The sequence below is a fragment of the Henckelia pumila genome, chromosome 2 (assembly GCF_033568475.1).
Source record: "Henckelia pumila isolate YLH828 chromosome 2, ASM3356847v2, whole genome shotgun sequence".
NCBI classification, from domain to species: domain Eukaryota; kingdom Viridiplantae; phylum Streptophyta; class Magnoliopsida; order Lamiales; family Gesneriaceae; genus Henckelia; species Henckelia pumila.
The window spans coordinates 3,827,971-3,848,451 of record NC_133121.1 but is presented as its reverse complement, the minus strand read 5'-3'; the positions used below and the strand labels follow the sequence as shown (position 1 = coordinate 3,848,451).

General features: G+C 36.0%; 1 protein-coding gene across 1 annotated transcript; it reads right to left on the bottom strand.

The window, feature by feature from the left end:
- Positions 1-11,999: 11,999 nt before the first annotated feature.
- On the bottom strand, positions 12,000-14,573 carry LOC140885211 (uncharacterized). The gene is made up of 3 exons (XM_073292157.1): positions 14,444-14,573; positions 13,594-13,815; positions 12,000-12,244 (listed from the first exon to the last, which is right to left on the bottom strand). Exons 1-3 carry the CDS (start codon positions 14,459-14,461, stop codon positions 12,194-12,196), a joined length of 291 nt encoding a protein of 96 aa, XP_073148258.1. The 5' UTR covers positions 14,462-14,573; the 3' UTR covers positions 12,000-12,193.
- Positions 14,574-20,481: the final 5,908 nt, after the last annotated feature.

The window sequence follows — 20,481 nt, the reverse complement described above, 5'->3', positions numbered from 1 at the left end:
AATATCACCGATAATAATCGCCTAAACTATTTAATAAAACAAGATAAGTGTATAAAAATATTTTTGGTATTACTATATGAAATTTCAGAAATACATATATCTTTAAAATAATGAAAGAGAAAGGAAAACTAACAAATTATACTATAATTTCACTCATTCTTTTATCTTAATTATTGAGGCAGACTCAACCCATTCTTTTTAAATGCAACCATCTTCTTCAATCCACCCTTTTTATGGTAAGGGTAAAATTTTGTGTTCAATTTTATTTTATTTTTAGTTTTGGATTATAAAAAATATTCTAATAAAAATACGAAAAATATTTTATTGTGAAAACTAACTAATTATACTGCAATTTCAAAACATTACTACATGATATTAATTTATTATATTTCACACACATGTGTGTGCACGTCGAGGTAGTTTTCAACCCATTATTTTAACCACAACCCTTTTCTTAAATCCATCATTTTTTATAGTAGAGATAAAAAGTTGTGCTCAATTTAATTTAATTTTTTTAGTTTCAGCTAGAAATCTAATAAATATTCTAATAAAAAATTTGACATTGTGATAACTAGTTAATTATATTATAATTTAATGACATTACTACATGATATTAATTTATATCTTGCACACAACCTCTGTGTGCACATCACTTAGTAATTATTAAAATAAGAATAATTCATTTAGGAAATTCAACACTAATTTTAAAAAAATGGGTGTATAAATATTTTATATCTATAATTTTCTTCTAGTGTATTCCTTAGAATGACTTTAAAAATCAGATGAAAATCAATTAAAATGATGCAATATTTAATGAGTCAAAAAATAAATACACAAATTGTAACACTCGGTATTTTAAATACGTAAATCCGCATGCATAATTAGGATATTTAATTATTTAAATTTTAGATTTATGGGTTAAATAATTATGTGAATTATTTGTGCATGATTTAATTTATTTTTAAGCATTTAACCCATAATTAGTAATTTTTATGATTTTCAATATTTTAATTATTTGATCGCGTAGACGGGACCAGGGACGGACGAGATGACAACTTTCTATCCAATTTATTTCATGAGCCTTTTTAGAGCCCTAAAATATTATTTTGAGTTTTATTATCTCAAAATTTTAAGTATTTAATTTTATATAATTTTAGGAGTCCATTTTTATCCAAATTAAGTCATTTTAATGACTTTTTATTATCTTTAAAATTCCCTTAATTCTTTATTTCGGAATTTAAATATTTTATTAAGTTAGCTAGTATTTAAATTAGTTAGGAGATCTTTTTTAGGTTGTTAATATCTCCTAATTAGTTATTAACATATTATCTACCTAAATTATAATCCTAATCTACCAAACTAAGCGCCCAAACCCCCTTTCCACGCCTCATTCCCCTTTTCTCTCAACCGAGCGTCTACCTCAACCTCTCTTCCTCTACTCCATTGACAGAAACCCTTAGGAAGCCATAGCCGCGGTTCTTCAAGCTTCAAACTTGGTCGTTCATCGTCCCGTCGTCCCGGAGTCGTCTCACGCCCGTTTTTCTCTCCATTTTCGGTGAAAGGCATGAATTTCTTTCAACTTTTTCGTGCCTATCAGTTTTATAATTGTGTGATTTGTGTATGCATTAAAACTTTCAAATTTTTTTCAGAAAATGGTTTGAAGGGTTCGAATTTTTCCATGTTTGTTTCATGTTCACGTTTTTTTTGGATATGGACTGGTCTAAGGCTGATGGCTCGGTCCAGAGGTGTCCTAGGGTGCCTTAGGGTCGGTTGGGGTCAGACGGTTCAGGCTGGAATGGGCTAGGTTCGAAGGGGTTCATGTGTTGGTCCTAGGTGGTTGCAGATTAGGGTTATGGGGAAGAGGGCTCGGCTGGTCCACGCAGGGCCATGGACCAGCGGGGTGTGACCTGGGTTAGGACCGGCAGGACCCTGGGAAGGTCCTGCCGGTGGCGCTCCGACCGGCCATGGCCGGAGCAAGGCGGCAGCAGCCCTTAAAGGGCTGCTGCTCGCGCAGCGGGTAGAAGGGCTAGGGAGGGGTTCGGGTTTTGGGTTGGGCTGGGGTGCTGGGTCGGGGCTTGGGGTCAGGGTCGGGTCTGGTAGGTCTAGGGTCGGGTCAGGTGGTCCGGGTCCGGGTTCGGTGGGCCGGGCTCGGGTATTTTAATTTTAAATGAATTAATAAGTTAATGGGTTTTTATGTGGACTACTAGATTTAATTAATGTATGGGCCACTTTTAAATATTATTTTGGGTTATGTTTAATTTTATGTGGGCTTAATTAATTTAATTAAGTGGGCCCACTAATCTTTATGGGCTTTAGGACCCATGAAAGTTATTGGGCCAGTCTTTGGGCTTTTTGGGCCCATTGGGCCAATTTAAGTTGTTATTGGGCCTAGAGTGTTTTAATGGGCTTTAATTATTTAATTGGGCTTAGAATAAATTTTATTGGGCTTAAGTATGTTATTGGGCCAGTTTCAGTGTTAATGGGCCAGATTTAAGTAAATGGGCTTGAGTGTTAGGGCCAGCAGTCCAAGACCATCCATGAGAAAATTGCATGTGTCCTGAATATATATTTAATTATTTTTTATGCATTGAAGTAATTTAATATTTATATGTTAGTAAGAACTTTAAATTAAATATATATGAAGGACACACAATTTATTTAAAGTACATGCATTCATGAAATCAATTTTTATGCTATGATTGAAGTTCTATGGTTGAGCAAATAAAATATTTTAGGTGGAAATTGAAGTAGTGTGGCCATTTATGTATGGGCAGTTTCTGCCATTTATGTATGGGTGGTTCGCCACCAGCCTCGTACGATGGTTTCTTAGACTGATCAGTCGCACTATAAGTATGGGTCACACTTACGGATAGGACCATTCGATGTTAAGAAAATAAGTGCTCAACAACTCAAGTATGTATGATATTATGTATGTTACGTATAATTCAGTGATTTCTTTAAGCAACAATTATGTTATTATTTTTGGAGGCATGCTCATGCATTTATAGGTTAAGTATTATGTATGAAAGTGTATTAAATTATTTTAAACCCTTGTTAGTATGCATGTTGGGCCTCTAGGCTCACTACACTGATATGGTGCAGGTGAGTACGTAGAGGAGCAGGTTACCCCTACTGGTGGTGAGGACGTATGAGCGGAGCTGCAGTGGCCCTGTGACCGTAGTCTGCATCGTGCTAGTGGTCTATGCATGAATATTTTAAACACTATTTTATTTGAAGATTTTATTCCAGTGTTGAGATTTAAGTATTATTTTTATGCAACTTTTTAGGGTATGCACTGTTGATTAAATTGTTTTGAATTATTTAAAGTATTGCATGATTCAGACGCTTTAGTAATTATTTTTATGTTGCATGATTATTTATTAAATTTTTAAATCTCTTTTATGGTTGTACATATATGTATGGGCATATATGTATATATATATATATATATATAAATATTTTACTTAGTATTTATTTTAAAATTAAAAGAAAAAGAAAAAAAAAAGAGAAATTTTTTTTAAATTTCCGCATTTTTAGAAATTTATAAGTCTAGGATGTTTCAGTTGGTATCAAAGCACGGTCCTTGGAGGGGTCATTACTGCTATGCTAGCTCAGAAATCCACGCTACCGGTCTGTAAGTTTTAAGTGTTTATAGCATGATTTAATTTAAGTTAGCATTACTTTTAAACCACTTAGTTATGCATGGCGATTTACGTAAAGTAACATGTGGTGGTGCAGAATGCCTCCCAGACCAGTGAACCGACGTGGGGGACCTCCACCTCCACCTCCGCCTCCACCGCCACCTCCGCAGAATCCTTTATCAGCATTGGAGCAGGCCAATGCTAATATGATGGCGGGTATTACTGCTCTGTTGGAGCAGCAGGCTGCACGTCCCAGACTGTCCCATGAGGAGGACGTTGCTGAGAGGTTCCAGAAGAAGGGGCCCAAGGAGTTTGTTGGTACCACCGATCCTTTGGTGGCTGAGGGATGGATTCGCTCTCTTGAGTCCATCTTTGATTATATGGGGATCACAGACACTGACAGGGTGAGCTGTGCGACGTACATGATGAGAGGAGATGCAGCCCTTTGGTGGGAGGGTGCAGTTAGAGGAGTCCATCTACCTACATTGACGTGGACCGAGTTCAGGCGTATCTTCTACGCCAAGTACTTCACTGAGGATGTGCGCAGTCGCATGATCCGGGAGTTTATGAGTCTCCGTCAGGGGGACAAGACAGTGGTCGAGTATGTGAGACAGTTCGAGAGGGGCTGTCGCTTTGTGCCTATGATTTCTGATAGTCCACCAGAGAAGTTAAGGCAGTTTGTGGAAGGTTTGAAGGCGGATATCAAGCATGATGTTCGCATGGCAGACGTACTTACTTATGAGTCTGCAGTCAGTAGGGCCTTGCGTTCCGAGGAGGGTCGGAGAGAGATCCAGAGAGAGCAGCAGGGTAAGAGGCAGTTTCAGCAGACGGGTTATCAGCGACCATCTTCGCAGCCTCCTGCGAAGAAGCAGTTTACAGGGCCATCTAAGGGCCCGAATCAGCAGAGGCCTCAGGGGAAGCCACAGCAGCAGACTAGGGGCGGGGCCCCTACTCCAGGGAGATATCCAGTATGTCCGAAGTGTCAGAAGATGCATTCCGGGCAGTGTCTTATTGGAGCAGGAGTCTGCTATCGTTGCAAAGAGCCGGGGCATCAGATTGCCAACTGCCCGCAGAGGCAGAACGTCAGTGGGCGAGTATATGTGATGCAGGCAGAGGAGGCTGACCCAGATACCTCCTTGATCACCGGTATACCTAACCCCTAAAACTTTTTCAATTCTTTGCTTTTGTTTATTGCGGTTATATCTGAATGCCTGTTACTTGAGTTTAACTATCAGCATGCTAGAATAAGAATTTTGTTTCTTTGTGATTAGAATTAAGGATTGTAGTGTTTTAACCTTGGGAGCGTAGTGGTATGAATTGTTGGGAATCTTCTGCGTGCAGGGAGAATTCTAGTTGGAGGCAACTCCACGTTTGCGTTGCTAGATTCAGGAGCCACGCATTCGTTTATCTCCCGAGATTTTATCAGACGAATAGGCATTACACCGGAGGTTGTCGACTGTGGTTACGATGTTACCATGCCATCCGGACAGACTATCACTACCACTAGTGTCATCAGGGATCTGGAATTGGAGTTGCAGGGACACTCCATTCGAGCAGATCTAGTGGTTCTTCCATTGACCGGGTTTGACTTGATTTTGGGTATGGACTGGCTATCAGTTAATGGAGCTTCGATTGATTTCCGACGGAGGACAGTGTCAGTGAAGCCAGCAGGAGGTGAGATGTTTACTTTCTTTGCATCTCAGTCTAGCAGTATTCCTCATATGATATCACTTGTTCGTGCGAGGAAATTATTGCGCCATGGATGTCAGGGCTTTCTTGCTAGTGTGGTCACTACCTCAGACGTTTCTAGCAGATCTTTATCAGATATAGAGGTGGTACGTGACTATCCAGATGTTTTTCCTGACGATGTTGCAGGAGTTCCACCAGTGAGAGAGGTGGAGTTCAGTATTGAGTTGTTGCTGGATACTGTGCCTATCTCTAAGGCACCGTATCGACTTGCTCCTACAGAGATGAGAGAGTTGAAGGAGCAGATTCAGGAGCTGTTGGAGAAGGGCTTTGTTCGTCCTAGCTTTTCTCCTTGGGGAGCTCCAGTGTTGTTTGTGAAGAAGAAGGACGGCAGCATGAGATTGTGCATCGACTACCGAGAGCTCAACAGAGTCACAGTGAAGAATAAGTATCCACTACCGAGGATAAAGGATTTATTCGATCAGTTGCAGGGAGCTTCGGTATTCTCCAAGATCGATCTGCGATCTGGTTACCATCAGCTGAGAGTCAGAGATTCATACGTGTCTAAGACTGCCTTTAGGACACGATACGGGCACTATGAGTTCTTGGTGATGCCCTTTGGGTTGACCAATGCTCCAGCAGTTTTTATGGATCTCATGCATCGTGTCTTCCAGCCGTATCTAGATCAGTTTGTCATTGTATTCATTGATGACATATTGATCTACTCGAGGAGCATTGAGGAGCATACACAACATTTGCATACAGCCTTGCAGACTTTGAGGGAGCATCGACTGTTTGCAAAGTTCAGTAAGTGTGAGTTTTGGTTGGAGCAGGTGGCGTTTCTAGGCCACATTATTTCTAGGGATGGGATTGCAGTGGATCAGTCCAAGGTGCAGGCAGTGAGGGATTGGGGGATTCCAAAGAATGCTTCGGAGATTCGCAGCTTCTTGGGTTTAGCAGGATACTATAGGAAGTTCATCAAGGGTTTTTCCTCTATTGCAGTACCCTTGACTTCCTTAACCAAGAAGAACGCGAAGTATATTTGGAGTCCAGATTGTCAGAGGAGCTTTGATCAGCTGAAGGATGCACTTACTTCAGCACCTGTGTTAGCTATGACAGTGCCACATGAGGAGTTAGTGGTGTACACCGACGCGTCCAAGCTTGGTTTGGGCGCAGTACTTATGCAGAGTGGCAGAGTTATCGCATATGCGTCGCGACAGTTGAAGATTCATGAGCAGAACTATCCGACGCATGATTTGGAGCTTGCAGCAGTGGTATTTGCGTTGAAAATCTGGAGGCACTATCTTTACGGCGAGAAGTGCAAGATTTTCACCGATCACAAGAGCCTCAAGTACTTCTTCACCCAGAAGGAGTTGAACATGAGGCAGCGCAGATGACTTGAGCTTGTTAAGGATTATGATTGTGACATTAGCTACCATCCGGGTAAGGCTAATGTAGTGGCCGACGCTTTGAGTCGGAAGTCCTCCGTATTACCCAGTTTGACAGTACAGTTACCACTGCAGAGTGAGATTCAGAGATTTGATTTGGAGGTGTATTCGAGTGGTCAGGCTCCGAGGTTGTCAGTATTGACAGTGCAGCCGATTCTGCGAGATCGGATTAGGGAGGGACAGTCTACTGACGAGGAGTTACAGCGATGGAGACAGAGAGATGAGACTAGAGGTAATCTCTTGTATACAGTGGAGGATGGTATCGTTCAGTACCGTGGTAGGATGTGGGTACCGAACGTCGATCAGTTGAGAGCTAAGATTTTGGCAGAGGCTCACACATCTCCGTACTCCATTCACCCCGGAAGTACGAAGATGTACAAAGACTTGCAGCTATTGTATTGGTGGCCCGGGATGAAGAGTGACATCGGGAGAGTGGTGTCAGAGTGCTTGACTTGTCAGCAAGTCAAGGCAGAGCATCAGCGTCCAGCAGGACTCCTTAGACCTCTTCCCATTCCGGAATGGAAATGGAAGAATATTACGATGGACTTTGTGGTTGGCTTGCCGAGGAGTGCCAGAGGTTGCACAGCGATTTGGGTGATTGTGGATAGACTCACCAAGTCAGCTCATTTCTTGCCGGTGAGGACTAACTATACTTTGACACAGTATGCAGAGCTTTACATTAGAGAGATTGTTAGACTGCATGGCATACCAGTGTCTATTGTGTCAGACAGAGATCCGAGATTCACATCTGCGTTTTGGAAGAGTCTGCACACGGCTATGGGGACTAGGCTTCTGTTCAGTACAACATTTCATCCCCAAACAGATGGTCAGTCTGAGAGAGTGATCCAGGTTCTCGAGGATCTTCTGAGAGCTTGTGTCATTGATTTTCGGGGCTCTTGGGAGACTAGACTGTCATTAGTGGAGTTTACCTATAACAACAGTTTTCAGTCGTCTATAGGTATGGCTCCTTATGCAGCATTGTATGGGAGGAGATGCAGATCTCCTGTGCATTGGGATGAGGTTGGTGAGCGGATTTTGCTGGGTCCTGAGATTGTGCAGCAGACAGCTGACATAGTGACTCAGATTCGAGATCGGATGAGGACTGCTCAGAGTCGGCAGAAGAGTTATGCAGATGCCAGACGACGAGATTTGGAGTTTGCTGTAGGGGATCACGTATTCCTGAAGGTGTCACCGATGAAGGGAGTAGTGCATTTTGGACGGAGAGGCAAGCTTAATCCGAGATATATAGGGCCATTCGAGATCTTGGAGAGAGTTGGCACGTTGGCCTACCGTTTAGCGCTACCTCCAGGGCTAGCGGCAGTGCACAACGTTTTTCATGTATCCATGCTTCGGAGATATGTCTCCAACCCGTCGCATGTGTTGGACTTCGAGCCCTTACGGTTGCCACCAGATCTAGTGTATGAGGAGAGGCCAGTGCGGATCTTGGCTAGGGAGGAGCGGAGGCTTAGGACGCGGGTCATACCGATGGTCAGAGTCCAGTGGCTGAATCATTCAGAGGAGGAAGCTACTTGGGAGACCGAAGCAGACATGAGGACTCGCTACCCGGAGTTGTTCGGGTAGTACTTTAATTTCGAGGACGAAATTCAATTTAAGGGGGGGAGAATTGTAACACCCGGTATTTTAAATACGTAAATCCGCATGCATAATTAGGATATTTAATTATTTAAATTTTAGATTTATGGGTTAAATAATTATGTGAATTATTTGTGCATGATTTAATTTATTTTTAAGCATTTAACCCATAATTAGTAATTTTTATGATTTTCAATATTTTAATTATTTGATCGCGTAGACGGGACCAGGGACGGACGAGATGACAACTTTCTATCCAATTTATTTCATGAGCCTTTTTAGAGCCCTAAAATATTATTTTGAGTTTTATTATCTCAAAATTTTAAGTATTTAATTTTATATAATTTTAGGAGTCCATTTTTATCCAAATTAAGCCATTTTAATGACTTTTTATTATCTTTAAAATTCCCTTAATTCTTTATTTCGGGATTTAAATATTTTATTAAGTTAGCTAGTATTTAAATTAGTTAGGAGATCTTTTTTAGGTTGTTAATATCTCCTAATTAGTTATTAACATATTATCTACCTAAATTATAATCCTAATCTACCAAACTAAGCGCCCAAACCCCCTTTCCACGCCTCATTCCCCTTTTCTCTCAACCGAGCGTCTACCTCAACCTCTCTTCCTCTACTCCATTGACAGAAACCCTTAGGAAGCCATAGCCGCGGTTCTTCAAGCTTCAAACTTGGTCGTTCATCGTCCCGTCGTCCCGGAGTCGTCTCACGCCCGTTTTTCTCTCCATTTTCGGTGAAAGGCATGAATTTCTTTCAACTTTTTCGTGCCTATCAGTTTTATAATTGTGTGATTTGTGTATGCATTAAAACTTTCAAATTTTTTCAGAAAATGGTTTGAAGGGTTCGAATTTTTCTATGTTTGTTTCATGTTCACGTTTTTTTTTGGATATGGACTGGTCTAAGGCTGATGGCTCGGTCCAGAGGTGTCCTAGGGTGCCTTAGGGTCGGTTGGGGTCAGACGGTTCAGGCTGGAATGGGCTAGGTTCGAAGGGGTTCATGTGTTGGTCCTAGGTGGTTGCAGATTAGGGTTATGAGGAAGAGGGCTCGGCTGGTCCACGCAGGGCCATGGACCAGCGTGGTGTGACCTGGGTTAGGACCGGCAGGACCCTGGGAAGGTCCTGCCGGCGGCGCTCCGGCCGGCCATGGCCGGAGCAAGGCGGCAGCAGCCCTTAAAGGGCTGCTGCTCGCGCAGCGGGTAGAAGGGCTAGGGGGGGGGGGGTTCGGGTTTTGGGTTGGGCTGGGGTGCTGGGTCGGGGCTTGGGGTCAGGGTCGGGTCTGGTAGGTCTAGGGTCGGGTCAGGTGGTCCGGGTCCGGGTTCGGTGGGCCGGGCTCGGGTATTTTAATTTTAAATGAATTAATAAGTTAATGGGTTTTTATGTGGACTACTAGATTTAATTAATGTATGGGCCACTTTTAAATATTATTTTGGGTTATGTTTAATTTTATGTGGGCTTAATTAATTTAATTAAGTGGGCCCACTAATCTTTATGGGCTTTAGGACCCATGAAAGTTATTGGGCCAGTCTTTGGGCTTTTTGGGCCCATTGGGCCAATTTAAGTTGTTATTGGGCCTAGAGTGTTTTAATGGGCTTTAATTATTTAATTGGGCTTAGAATAAATTTTATTGGGCTTAAGTATGTTATTGGGCCAGTTTCAGTGTTAATGGGCCAGATTTAAGTAAATGGGCTTGAGTGTTAGGGCCAGCAGTCCAAGACCATCCATGAGAAAATTGCATGTGTCCTGAATATATATTTAATTATTTTTTATGCATTGAAGTAATTTAATATTTATATGTTAGTAAGAACTTTAAATTAAATATATATGAAGGACACACAATTTATTTAAAGTACATGCATTCATGAAATCAATTTTTATGCTATGATTGAAGTTCTATGGTTGAGCAAATAAAATATTTTAGGTGGAAATTGAAGTAGTGTGGCCATTTATGTATGGGCAGTTTCTGCCATTTATGTATGGGTGGTTCGCCACCAGCCTCGTACGATGGTTTCTTAGACTGATCAGTCGCACTATAAGTATGGGTCACACTTACGGATAGGACCATTCGATGTTAAGAAAATAAGTGCTCAACAACTCAAGTATGTATGATATTATGTATGTTACGTATAATTCAGTGATTTCTTTAAGCAACAATTATGTTATTATTTTTGGAGGCATGCTCATGCATTTATAGGTTAAGTATTATGTATGAAAGTGTATTAAATTATTTTAAACCCTTGTTAGTATGCATGTTGGGCCTCTAGGCTCACTACACTGATATGGTGCAGGTGAGTACGTAGAGGAGCAGGTTACCCCTACTGGTGGTGAGGACGTATGAGCGGAGCTGCAGTGGCCCTGTGACCGTAGTCTGCATCGTGCTAGTGGTCTATGCATGAATATTTTAAACACTATTTTATTTGAAGATTTTATTCCAGTGTTGAGATTTAAGTATTATTTTTATGCAACTTTTTAGGGTATGCACTGTTGATTAAATTGTTTTGAATTATTTAAAGTATTGCATGATTCAGACGCTTTAGTAATTATTTTTATGTTGCATGATTATTTATTAAATTTTTAAATCTCTTTTATGGTTGTACATATATGTATGGGCATATATGTATATATATATATATAAATATTTTACTTAGTATTTATTTTAAAATTAAAAGAAAAAGAAAAAAAAAAGAGAAATTTTTTTTAAATTTCCGCATTTTTAGAAATTTATAAGTCTAGGATGTTTCACAAATTAAATGATTTATAAAAAGATAGATGATAGAAATATTTTAAATCTATAATTTTTGTTTCATGTTTTCTTTAGAATGACTTTAGGAGTATGATGAAAATAAATTAAAATTCTGAAATATTTAATGAGTCAAAAAATAAATACACAGCGTAAATGATTTTTATAAAAATAGATGGTAAAAATATTTTATATTTATAATTCTCTTCTCGTGTTTCGTTTAGAATGACTTTAAAAATATGATGAAAATCAATTAAAATGCTGAAACATTTAATAAGTTAAAAAACAAATAAACAACTTAAATGATTTATAAAAAAATATATTGTAAAAATATTTTATATCTATAATTTTTTTCTCATATTTTATTTTGAATAACTTTAGAAATATGATGAAAATAAATTAAAAATATTGTATTCAATGAGTCAAAATATAAATGCACAAATTAAATAATTTATAAATATAAAAAATAGATGATAAAAATATTTTTTATATATAATTTTTTTCTCATGTTTTATGAGAAAATGATGAAAATCAATTTATGAGACTATGACGAAAATCAATTAAAATGTTGTATTGAATAATTCAAAAAATAAATGAGCTAATTTAATGAATAAGCAACACATTGATTATTCACAAATTGAATATCACAAATTTGACCCGAATTTTTACACCATTTTTCCACACAATGTCCATGCAATTAATACATATAATTCATAGTTTTTGGGCAATGTGTTAAATACACAATGCAAAAAATTTGCCCATCATTCATATTTTTTAGTAGTATAAATATAAATATAAATATAAATATAATATAATACAATATAATATAATATAATAGAAATAGATAATAGATATAATTAAATTCTCTTAATACGGCATATACCATTGAATTAAGTAATAATACAAATTTTGCTTTAAGGATAGCAATTAGGGGAAGTATTGTTTTTTTTTTTTTATGATATCAGTTGCGCGAGAGAGAAGAGAAAAACAAAACCACCTTCAACCAGAATAACGATAATAATAATGGAGAAGCCATGGGAGATGAAAAGTTCAGCAAGCTCTCTATCGATTTTGTCAGGCCTTGAAGACACAACATTTGAAATAGTCGAAAATGTTGCTCCTTGCCTGTAGCAGATATAAAAAACATAAAATTTAAAAAATAGACCAATGAGGCAAAAATAATAAATAATAATAACAAATAAAAGGACACATGAAATCAAAAGTTTCTCTCAAAAAAAAAATCAAAATCAAAATCAAAAGTTCAAAAATTTGTCAATAGAAATTGGACAAAATTGGAGTAGCGCAACACACTTCTCAGTTGGACCGATCTGTGCTGCGAGCGAAATACACCACATGTAATATAATTGGTCATTGACTTGTACGTGTGACGTGTCTCCCATCGTCTAATAATTCATGCTACATCATGTATATTTTACTTCGTGTAACATAAACTCAACCAGTTGTAAATCAAATGTTATTGGCTGCATAGATTCCCCAATCTTAATTGAATGGGATCCAGTTGGTATTGGATATAAAATTAAGTCATCGGATTTGAAACGTTTTCCAAATCATCCCAATATTTTTCTTTTTAACATCAATCAACTTGCAAATTTATTTAAAGAATCATGATATAAATAAACAGTGAAACTAAGAACCATTATCAGGTGAGGTGACAATAAGCCTCATGAAAAGAGATACCTTCTATGGGTATAAAGATTAAAGAGACACCCCGAAATGAGCTTCATTTACTTCAATATTTTATGCTCCTGATAACATACATACCATGTGAAACCACGTGTGCTTTAAGGTGGTCCATATGTAATAGGGATACTTTTCAACTTTACAAAGTACCAAAGGTTGCTTTCTTCATTAAGCACACACCCATCTGCTGCATGTTATTTCAATATTTTGTGTGCTATGGTACACAATCTAAGCTCACATGCACTAAAAATGATGACAAATGAGTGGTTCATGACAACACCAAGAGCACATCTCAATGAAAAATCATAGCTATCTTTCAACCAGATTGAGCCAAAGCAAAAGGGTGTTTGCATGAAGATTAAGAAGCCATTTGAGATAGTGGAAGATTAAGCAATTCTAAGTTATAATTCTATAGGCTGGTTGTTTGACTTAATGTTTGATCCTGCAAGAATCAAAGTCTCCAGAAGATTCATAGTTGAAGGGCTTGTTTACCTATTTGATGTGAATGTGATGGTGGTAAGCATTCATCCTGAGCAAGAAGTAAACTCTCTAATGTAAGGAAAACAATTATCTCTAAGATTGTCGGCTGAATAATCAGAATATCGATCCAAAAATGGCAACTTTCCCACCTACATCATTCCATTATGTAATAGTTCTATCCGCGTTTGGAGAAAAATTGTAAGTATCAACTGCTTGTTCTCTAAACTAAAAACACACATTATTTTGATGTGCTAAAATGTGGTCATACATAAAGATGGGGAAAAGGATCATGCTGTTGGAGAATGGTTCTGATGATCTTCGTCGTGGGGTTTGTTCAAATCTTTCGTGTTTAGAGAGACGAGGTGTTCCTCATTTCCAACACTGGCTCTTGATGGATCCCTCTTGTTCTGCTTCCTCATTTCTCGGATTTTCGAGAAATCCATAGAGTAGTCGGGCACCGGCCCCTTTTGATCCCAGTCCCCAAATTGTGGCACAGATAGCCATGGTGAATTCTTCTGTGAAAGGTATAAAACATTTCAGCTAATGACACTTGAAATCAAATGAATAAACTTCAAAGGTTTAATTACAATAAATAAAAAACAAAAAAGGCTCCCTTGAAATTCCTGTAAGATCTTGATTTCATCTTATAACACATCTGGATTTTAACAAACATGAAATTCTTCTAACCAACGAAGATGAAAACTACAAATTTAAGCATGGGAATGAATAATGATAAAGTTGAGATTTTTTCCATGAATTTGGCAGTTGGATACTTCTCACATGAGAGGAAGTCCAAAATTTTCTTTCTCCTCAAAGAAAGAAAACTAATTAAGCACGTCCAAATATATCCACAGTCCAATTGATTTTCAAACATCACCTTATCAAAAAACAAAAAAGAAAAAATAATAACAACAATAATTTCGTCTATATAACCCAAAAAACAAACTGGACAACAGATCCAAAGCACAAAACTTGTACATCATATTTAGCTTCAAGAAAGTTGTAATGACACAAAATTTTCAAAAAATGCCTCGAACCCTTCTGGGATTTGAAGTATCACATCAACAGTGATCCATCCATTAACAGAAACAGAGTCCTACAAAACAAAACAAAACAAAACAAAAAAGACCCTTTTAATTTTACCTCCTTGCGGTCCTCCATCTGACAGCAGCAAAATGGTTCAACTTTTATTGCACTTTTCTACTCTTTTTAAGGAAAATATGTATACTTTCTTTCTTTTTTCTTTTTCTTTTTGAAAATGAAATATGTATACTTTGAACTTTCTCTGTGTTTTGAGATGGCGAGAGAGGAGAGGTTCAGTTTCTTGGGTAAATACACGTGTTTCCCTATATCTAAACTTAAATCGGTAATCAATTTCTGTCATAAAAAAACTTTGTTTAAATTTTTTGGGCTCACATATTTTGTTTCGGATGAAATTTGGTACAAAACATGAAAAATATGATACAAATACATGATATTTGAGTATTAAATGTGTTAAATCTAGTATAAATATATGATTTTCGAGTACTAAAAAATATTGATATTAATAACACATTTATCTTATTTGGATGAAAATCGGTACAAAACATTGAAAATATAGTACGCATATGTGATTTTTGAGTACCCAATGTGTTAGATCTGGTATAAATATATGATTTTTGAGTACTCAAACGCATGTTGCAAATTCAAATGAATAAAGATGTTTAGATTTTATACTCAAAATTGTATTTTTTGTACTCGATTTTGAATAATTAGTGCTCAAATATCTTATATTTGTACCATATTTTCAATGTTTTGTACTTAATTTTATCCGAAAAAAATAATGTAGGCCAGGGAGTGCAAACAAATTTTTTCTGACAAATGAATGATTCTTAATTTGCTTTTTGATTTAGGGACTAAACACCAATTCACCCTTTAATTAATTACTCAAAATATTTTCAGAGTAAACCATTAACTCCAATATTATTAATTCATTTGCAATAATATTACTTCTTTTCACTGCATTGATTATTATAAGTAGTTTGTATGTAATACAAAGTCAGGTCTCAATACACAATATTTAATCGATTTGTGAAATGTCTGAAAATAAATTATATATATATACTCTCAGAAATAGTCAAAAAAGCTGGTCAACTTTGAAATTAATTGGTGGCCACGTTGATGGGCAATTGGACCAGGCCCCATGGGCTACCAAGTCAGGGTTTAGCCGGGCCTTAAAAGGCTGTAGATACTTGGTTTAAATTGTTCTGGGTTGGCCCAGCTCTTTGCGCACCTATACTGGGATGTGGCCCGGTCCTTTTATTCTCCAATCATATTATCTATGAAATATGCTAAATTATTATTTCATCTCACTAACTTATACAAGTCACCAAAACTAAAAATTTTGTTTGAAGGGCAAAAAATATTATTTTTATGATAAAAATATTATTTTTTATTTTATAAATATGAATAGTATTAACTTGTCTCATAACAAAAAAATTCGTGAGACAGTCTCACGAAAAACCTACTCTATGTCTATGTATAATCATATCATATATAATAAATCTACTTTTAAGGACACTCCATATGCAATTATAATTTCATAATACATGAATGGTCGAAAACACAGTTATTTCTGGAATGAGCGATTTAAAAAGAAATTTGTGTTCAATTGTTAGATAATGTTTGAATCTCTAAAAAAGGTGATTATGAATATTTTTTTTAACAAATTTGTTAAGAGAATATTCATAATCATCTATTTTTAAAGATTACAAACATTAACTTAATATCAGATAGTTGTTTTTTAAAAGAAAAAAAGATAATTATGTCAATGACGACCACTGATCTAAGAAATAAATATTATCTTTGAAATTGAGATGGTAGGAGCAATGATAGTGTCATTATCTTAAGTTGTGTTTGTTTGTGGAGTGGATTGTCCCTTCATATCCAATAAGTGGGCCGGATTTAGTAAACCAGGGCCCACATCTGGCAATCTCACGTGGGCAGCTCCAGCTTCTCAGCCCAGCTCAAAGTTACAATGATTTCAGCTGCCCCATTTGCCCTACCCGCTGCCCGTGAACCACGCTTATTGTCCTCGACATTGACACGTGTCCTTGACACTTTAATTACAATTTCACCCTCCACATTTTTCCCGTTCTTGCATTTCACCCCAAGAAAATATTGGTTTTGAGTCTTTTGACGAGGAAGAGTTTCTAGCTCAGCCTGGCTAGCTAGCAATTTACTCTAAAAACTTTATCTGAATTTGATTTTTTTTTTTTGATAAATTTTTCACTGGATCTTCGATTACGACATCCTCGAGTCGCTATTTGACAACGTTTAATTTGTTATTCGTCGAGTTTTTACAAAAAAACATGCATTATTTTAGATCAATCCTATAATTCGCGTAAATTAATTATGAAAACTATATGTTTTGTATGATAAATAATAATAATATAACAAGACTTCGACAATAAAGTATTTTTGTGCATTAAAATTTCAAGAAACGTTAAGGCGAGGCCATATATGTTTTGCGATAATGTTTTGAAAAGTGCCCCGCTCGATCCCTTTACAAAATATGCTTCGGAAAGTACTTACTATTATCTTTTCATACACATTCTTTCTTAAATCATGTTTTTTTAAAAAAAAAAAAATACTAAAATCGAACCAAAAAGACAAGTCGTGAACATTACATGCAACTAGGTTTGTGCTCACGTTGATCCAATCACATTCAATGTGGTCTCAATATATGCAAAAACACATTCCCAACAAATACCTTATTGATAACGAAATATGGTTGTCTTGTGCGGAATTCTATTCCATCGGGAAAATGAATATGTATCCCCACTTCTTGTCTTTGACATCCCCCATTTTCAATTGTTTGTAATTGCATTTCAAGTTTTAGTTTCTAATTAATTATTTGGCATCCTCTAATGACTCCGATTATATATACGGTAACAATGTTAATGCAAAGAAACTTTGACATTCATGTGTATGTGCAAACTATATAATAAGCTATAGCCTATATAGATATCAAGTTAAACAATAATAGGACTACGTTAATTTTAACAAAACTTTTCAAGTCTCGGGGAAAAATGGCTCGAGACCTAAATCGCTTGTCCTTTTGTCCTTCTAGTGGGGCACAAAGAATTCTTATTTGGTAATTTTTGGATCCATTGCTTACGTGGCATGAATCTACAACACTCGATTCTTGTTAGAATTATAGACATGCGGGCTCCACCCGAGCCCCCACCAAAATAGATGTTTCTTGAAAAAAGAAATATGGATGTAATTAATTATAAAATTTTAAATCTTGATAGGTGATTGTCTCCGTTTTCAATGGTAGTTCGAGTGGAATCTTCCCAAATAATATTGATATTGGGTGTAAAAAGTGTTGTTAAATATTGTTGTGTAGAGATATTATGAATATAATTAAGTTGATATCTGATCAAGACTTGAGATTTTTTTTTGAAATTGGAAGATAGATTATTATAATTAAATATTGAACTCGAAATTTTATTCCATACTTGAAATTTTGATGAGGCGTTAGCATTTTTCATTGTTGCATAATTTCACCCCGTTTGGCAACCCCAACGACCAGCTTTTAAGATAAAAACAGTAGCACATCAAAATAAAATAACTAGAAAATGTTTCCAATTATTATCATGTAAAATATCTACACGACACACACGATATGATGTGGCCTCTAAAAATAAAAATTATATCTCTTGCAAGAATCCGATTGGAGGGTGAGAATATGTGGCAGAGGGAAGGAGACAAGATTGGCTGGCAAAGATTTTTGTGAGGCTTACATTAAAATGGGAGGGGACAAAACTTATAATGCTTCTAAAAGTATATCTAATCCATGAACCCCAAATTTTGTCTAAATTTTCCAAATCTCAGGGCCACATGTCGTTTCATATAATCGCAAGAATTTGCAAATTTTATGTAGATTATACTTGAAGAATCATGTCTCTTTATTTTCTAGGATGCATCTACTTATAAGTTGTTGTTGCCAAGTCTTTCAAACCAACTAAAAACGTACAGATACAACAAAGTGAGCAGTTTCATGACACTTGATGGTACCCAAACACTTGACAATGTCTCAATCGGTCGTATTAGTATATTCTGCGAAGTGTAATATACATATACGCGTATATGTGATGTAAAAATAGTAAATTACAAAAAATTATGATGAGAAGTAAAATTATATAGATCACAAAATGAGTAGAATCTTTTCTCATTTTCAATGAAGGTGGATGTTGGTGATGACAATGAAAATGCTTGGAGAAGGGGACCCCTAGTGTTTGCGGGAGGTAAAGTTGGGTGGATGGGTGGAGGGATATAATTTTCATGACCATGACCAATTTTCATGAAATTATACAAATATTTTTGTTATAATAATTGTTATTATATGAACAAGATTGGATTTAATTTGAGATTGTGTATCATGGCCCAGATGCTGCCCACCCGCGCGTGTCGTCACTCACTTTAACTCTCGCCTAATTAATTGATATATAATGAAGTGTTTGATCCCTTTCTTTGTTTAATTCTAAATATTTGTTGTACTTGATTAAGTCCTAAATATTTACAAATTTTGATTGAAATGGTTCTTCCAACGGTAAACATAATATATGTTAGTTATGCTCCTAAAATGGATAAAAATTTGTAAATGTTGAAATCGACATTATTTCAACCGAGAATGTTGAAACATATGAAACCAAATTGAAAAAAGGCTAAACACACAGAGTCTTTTCTCATAACAAGTACTCAATCACACGCACTTATAAACGTTCTCCCTAAAATATAAAATAAAATAATTAATTAAATTTTCACCAACCAAGATAAGATAAATAATTCAAAATAATAATATCATCAACATTAAGTTTTATCCATAGACATGTCACATATATAATCAAGAATAACGAGATGTACTATAGCAAACAAAAAAAAAAATTAATGAGGACAAGTGCAAGCTGTCTCACTGAGAACTAATTTGGAACATTATATTACTGTTTGGACGTTATGGATCTAAATATAATGTATTATATAATCGAGACAATAATATATATTAAGTGATTATTTTAAAAATATTAGAGTAGTTAGCCTTTCTTTGTTTACCAAGCTGGATCCTTCTTGAATTCAAGTGTTTGAAAATGATATAAAATCATAATAACAATGGGCTCGCATGCACCAAATTTGATAATAAACTAATAATGTATGCCACTCGTTTCATTATGAAGACAAATCTTGAAAATTGAAATTTTATTAGAAATATATATTTGAATCCAAATAATTCATCAGTTTTCCTATCACAAATTTATGAATAAACATTGTTATTATATTTTATATGAAACACAATTATTTTATTACTTTTAAACTTTTAAGGTAAGATGTGACCATTTTTAACGCACTTGCTACACGTGCACGTGCACACGCCCGCAGAAAAACCAATAGATTTCAAGGACCACTTGGTGATTCATGTACATTATATCTATCACTAAATTTTGATTAGAAAGTGGAATATTAGATTTAAAAGACATTTTATACATATTTTATCATTTGATAGCTATTTAATTATGAAAGTACAACGTTTAATTTTTTGTTTTTTGTTGAATATTTAATTACGAAAACGTTATTTTTGTATTTTTTTTATTTAACTTTTTTTTTGTTTTCATTAAAAAAAAAAAACTATACAAGCACGCAACACGTGTATCTGATTACTAATTTTTTTAATTATATATAAAATAAACAGCACAATAAGTAGAAACTAACAAGCAGATCCAAAACACATTTATTTTTTAAAAAAAAAAAAAAAGCAGAAGACATTTTCTATAAGGAAAAAGTTGGGAAATAAAGTATAATATACTCCTTTGCAATAATTGAGTGATAATACATGTATTTAGAATAGATACAGGGAGGAACAAAACAAAAAGTGGGGGTGGGAACATGAAAGTTGTCAAAAGCATGAATAATGAAGGGGGTGTGGCCTACAAACATAATTAAATCCCCAAGCATTTTGATGTAACTTGCATGCATGTAGAGACATTTTTTGAACAATTAACAGAGAACAAAACAAGGTAAAAGTTGGAAGTAGTAATTAATGGCAGAAAATGAGATGATAAGAAAATATGATGCATTCTTGAATTTAAAGCCATTATGCCAAAAAGGGACTTGAGCCAACTAGCTAACAAATGACAATTGTT

Coding starts and splice junctions, on each gene's coding strand:
- LOC140885211 (XM_073292157.1), bottom strand. Junction 12,245..13,593: donor ATCAGAACCATTCTCCAACA/GCATGATCCTTT, acceptor TATCTGCTACAG/GCAAGGAGCAACATTTTCGA.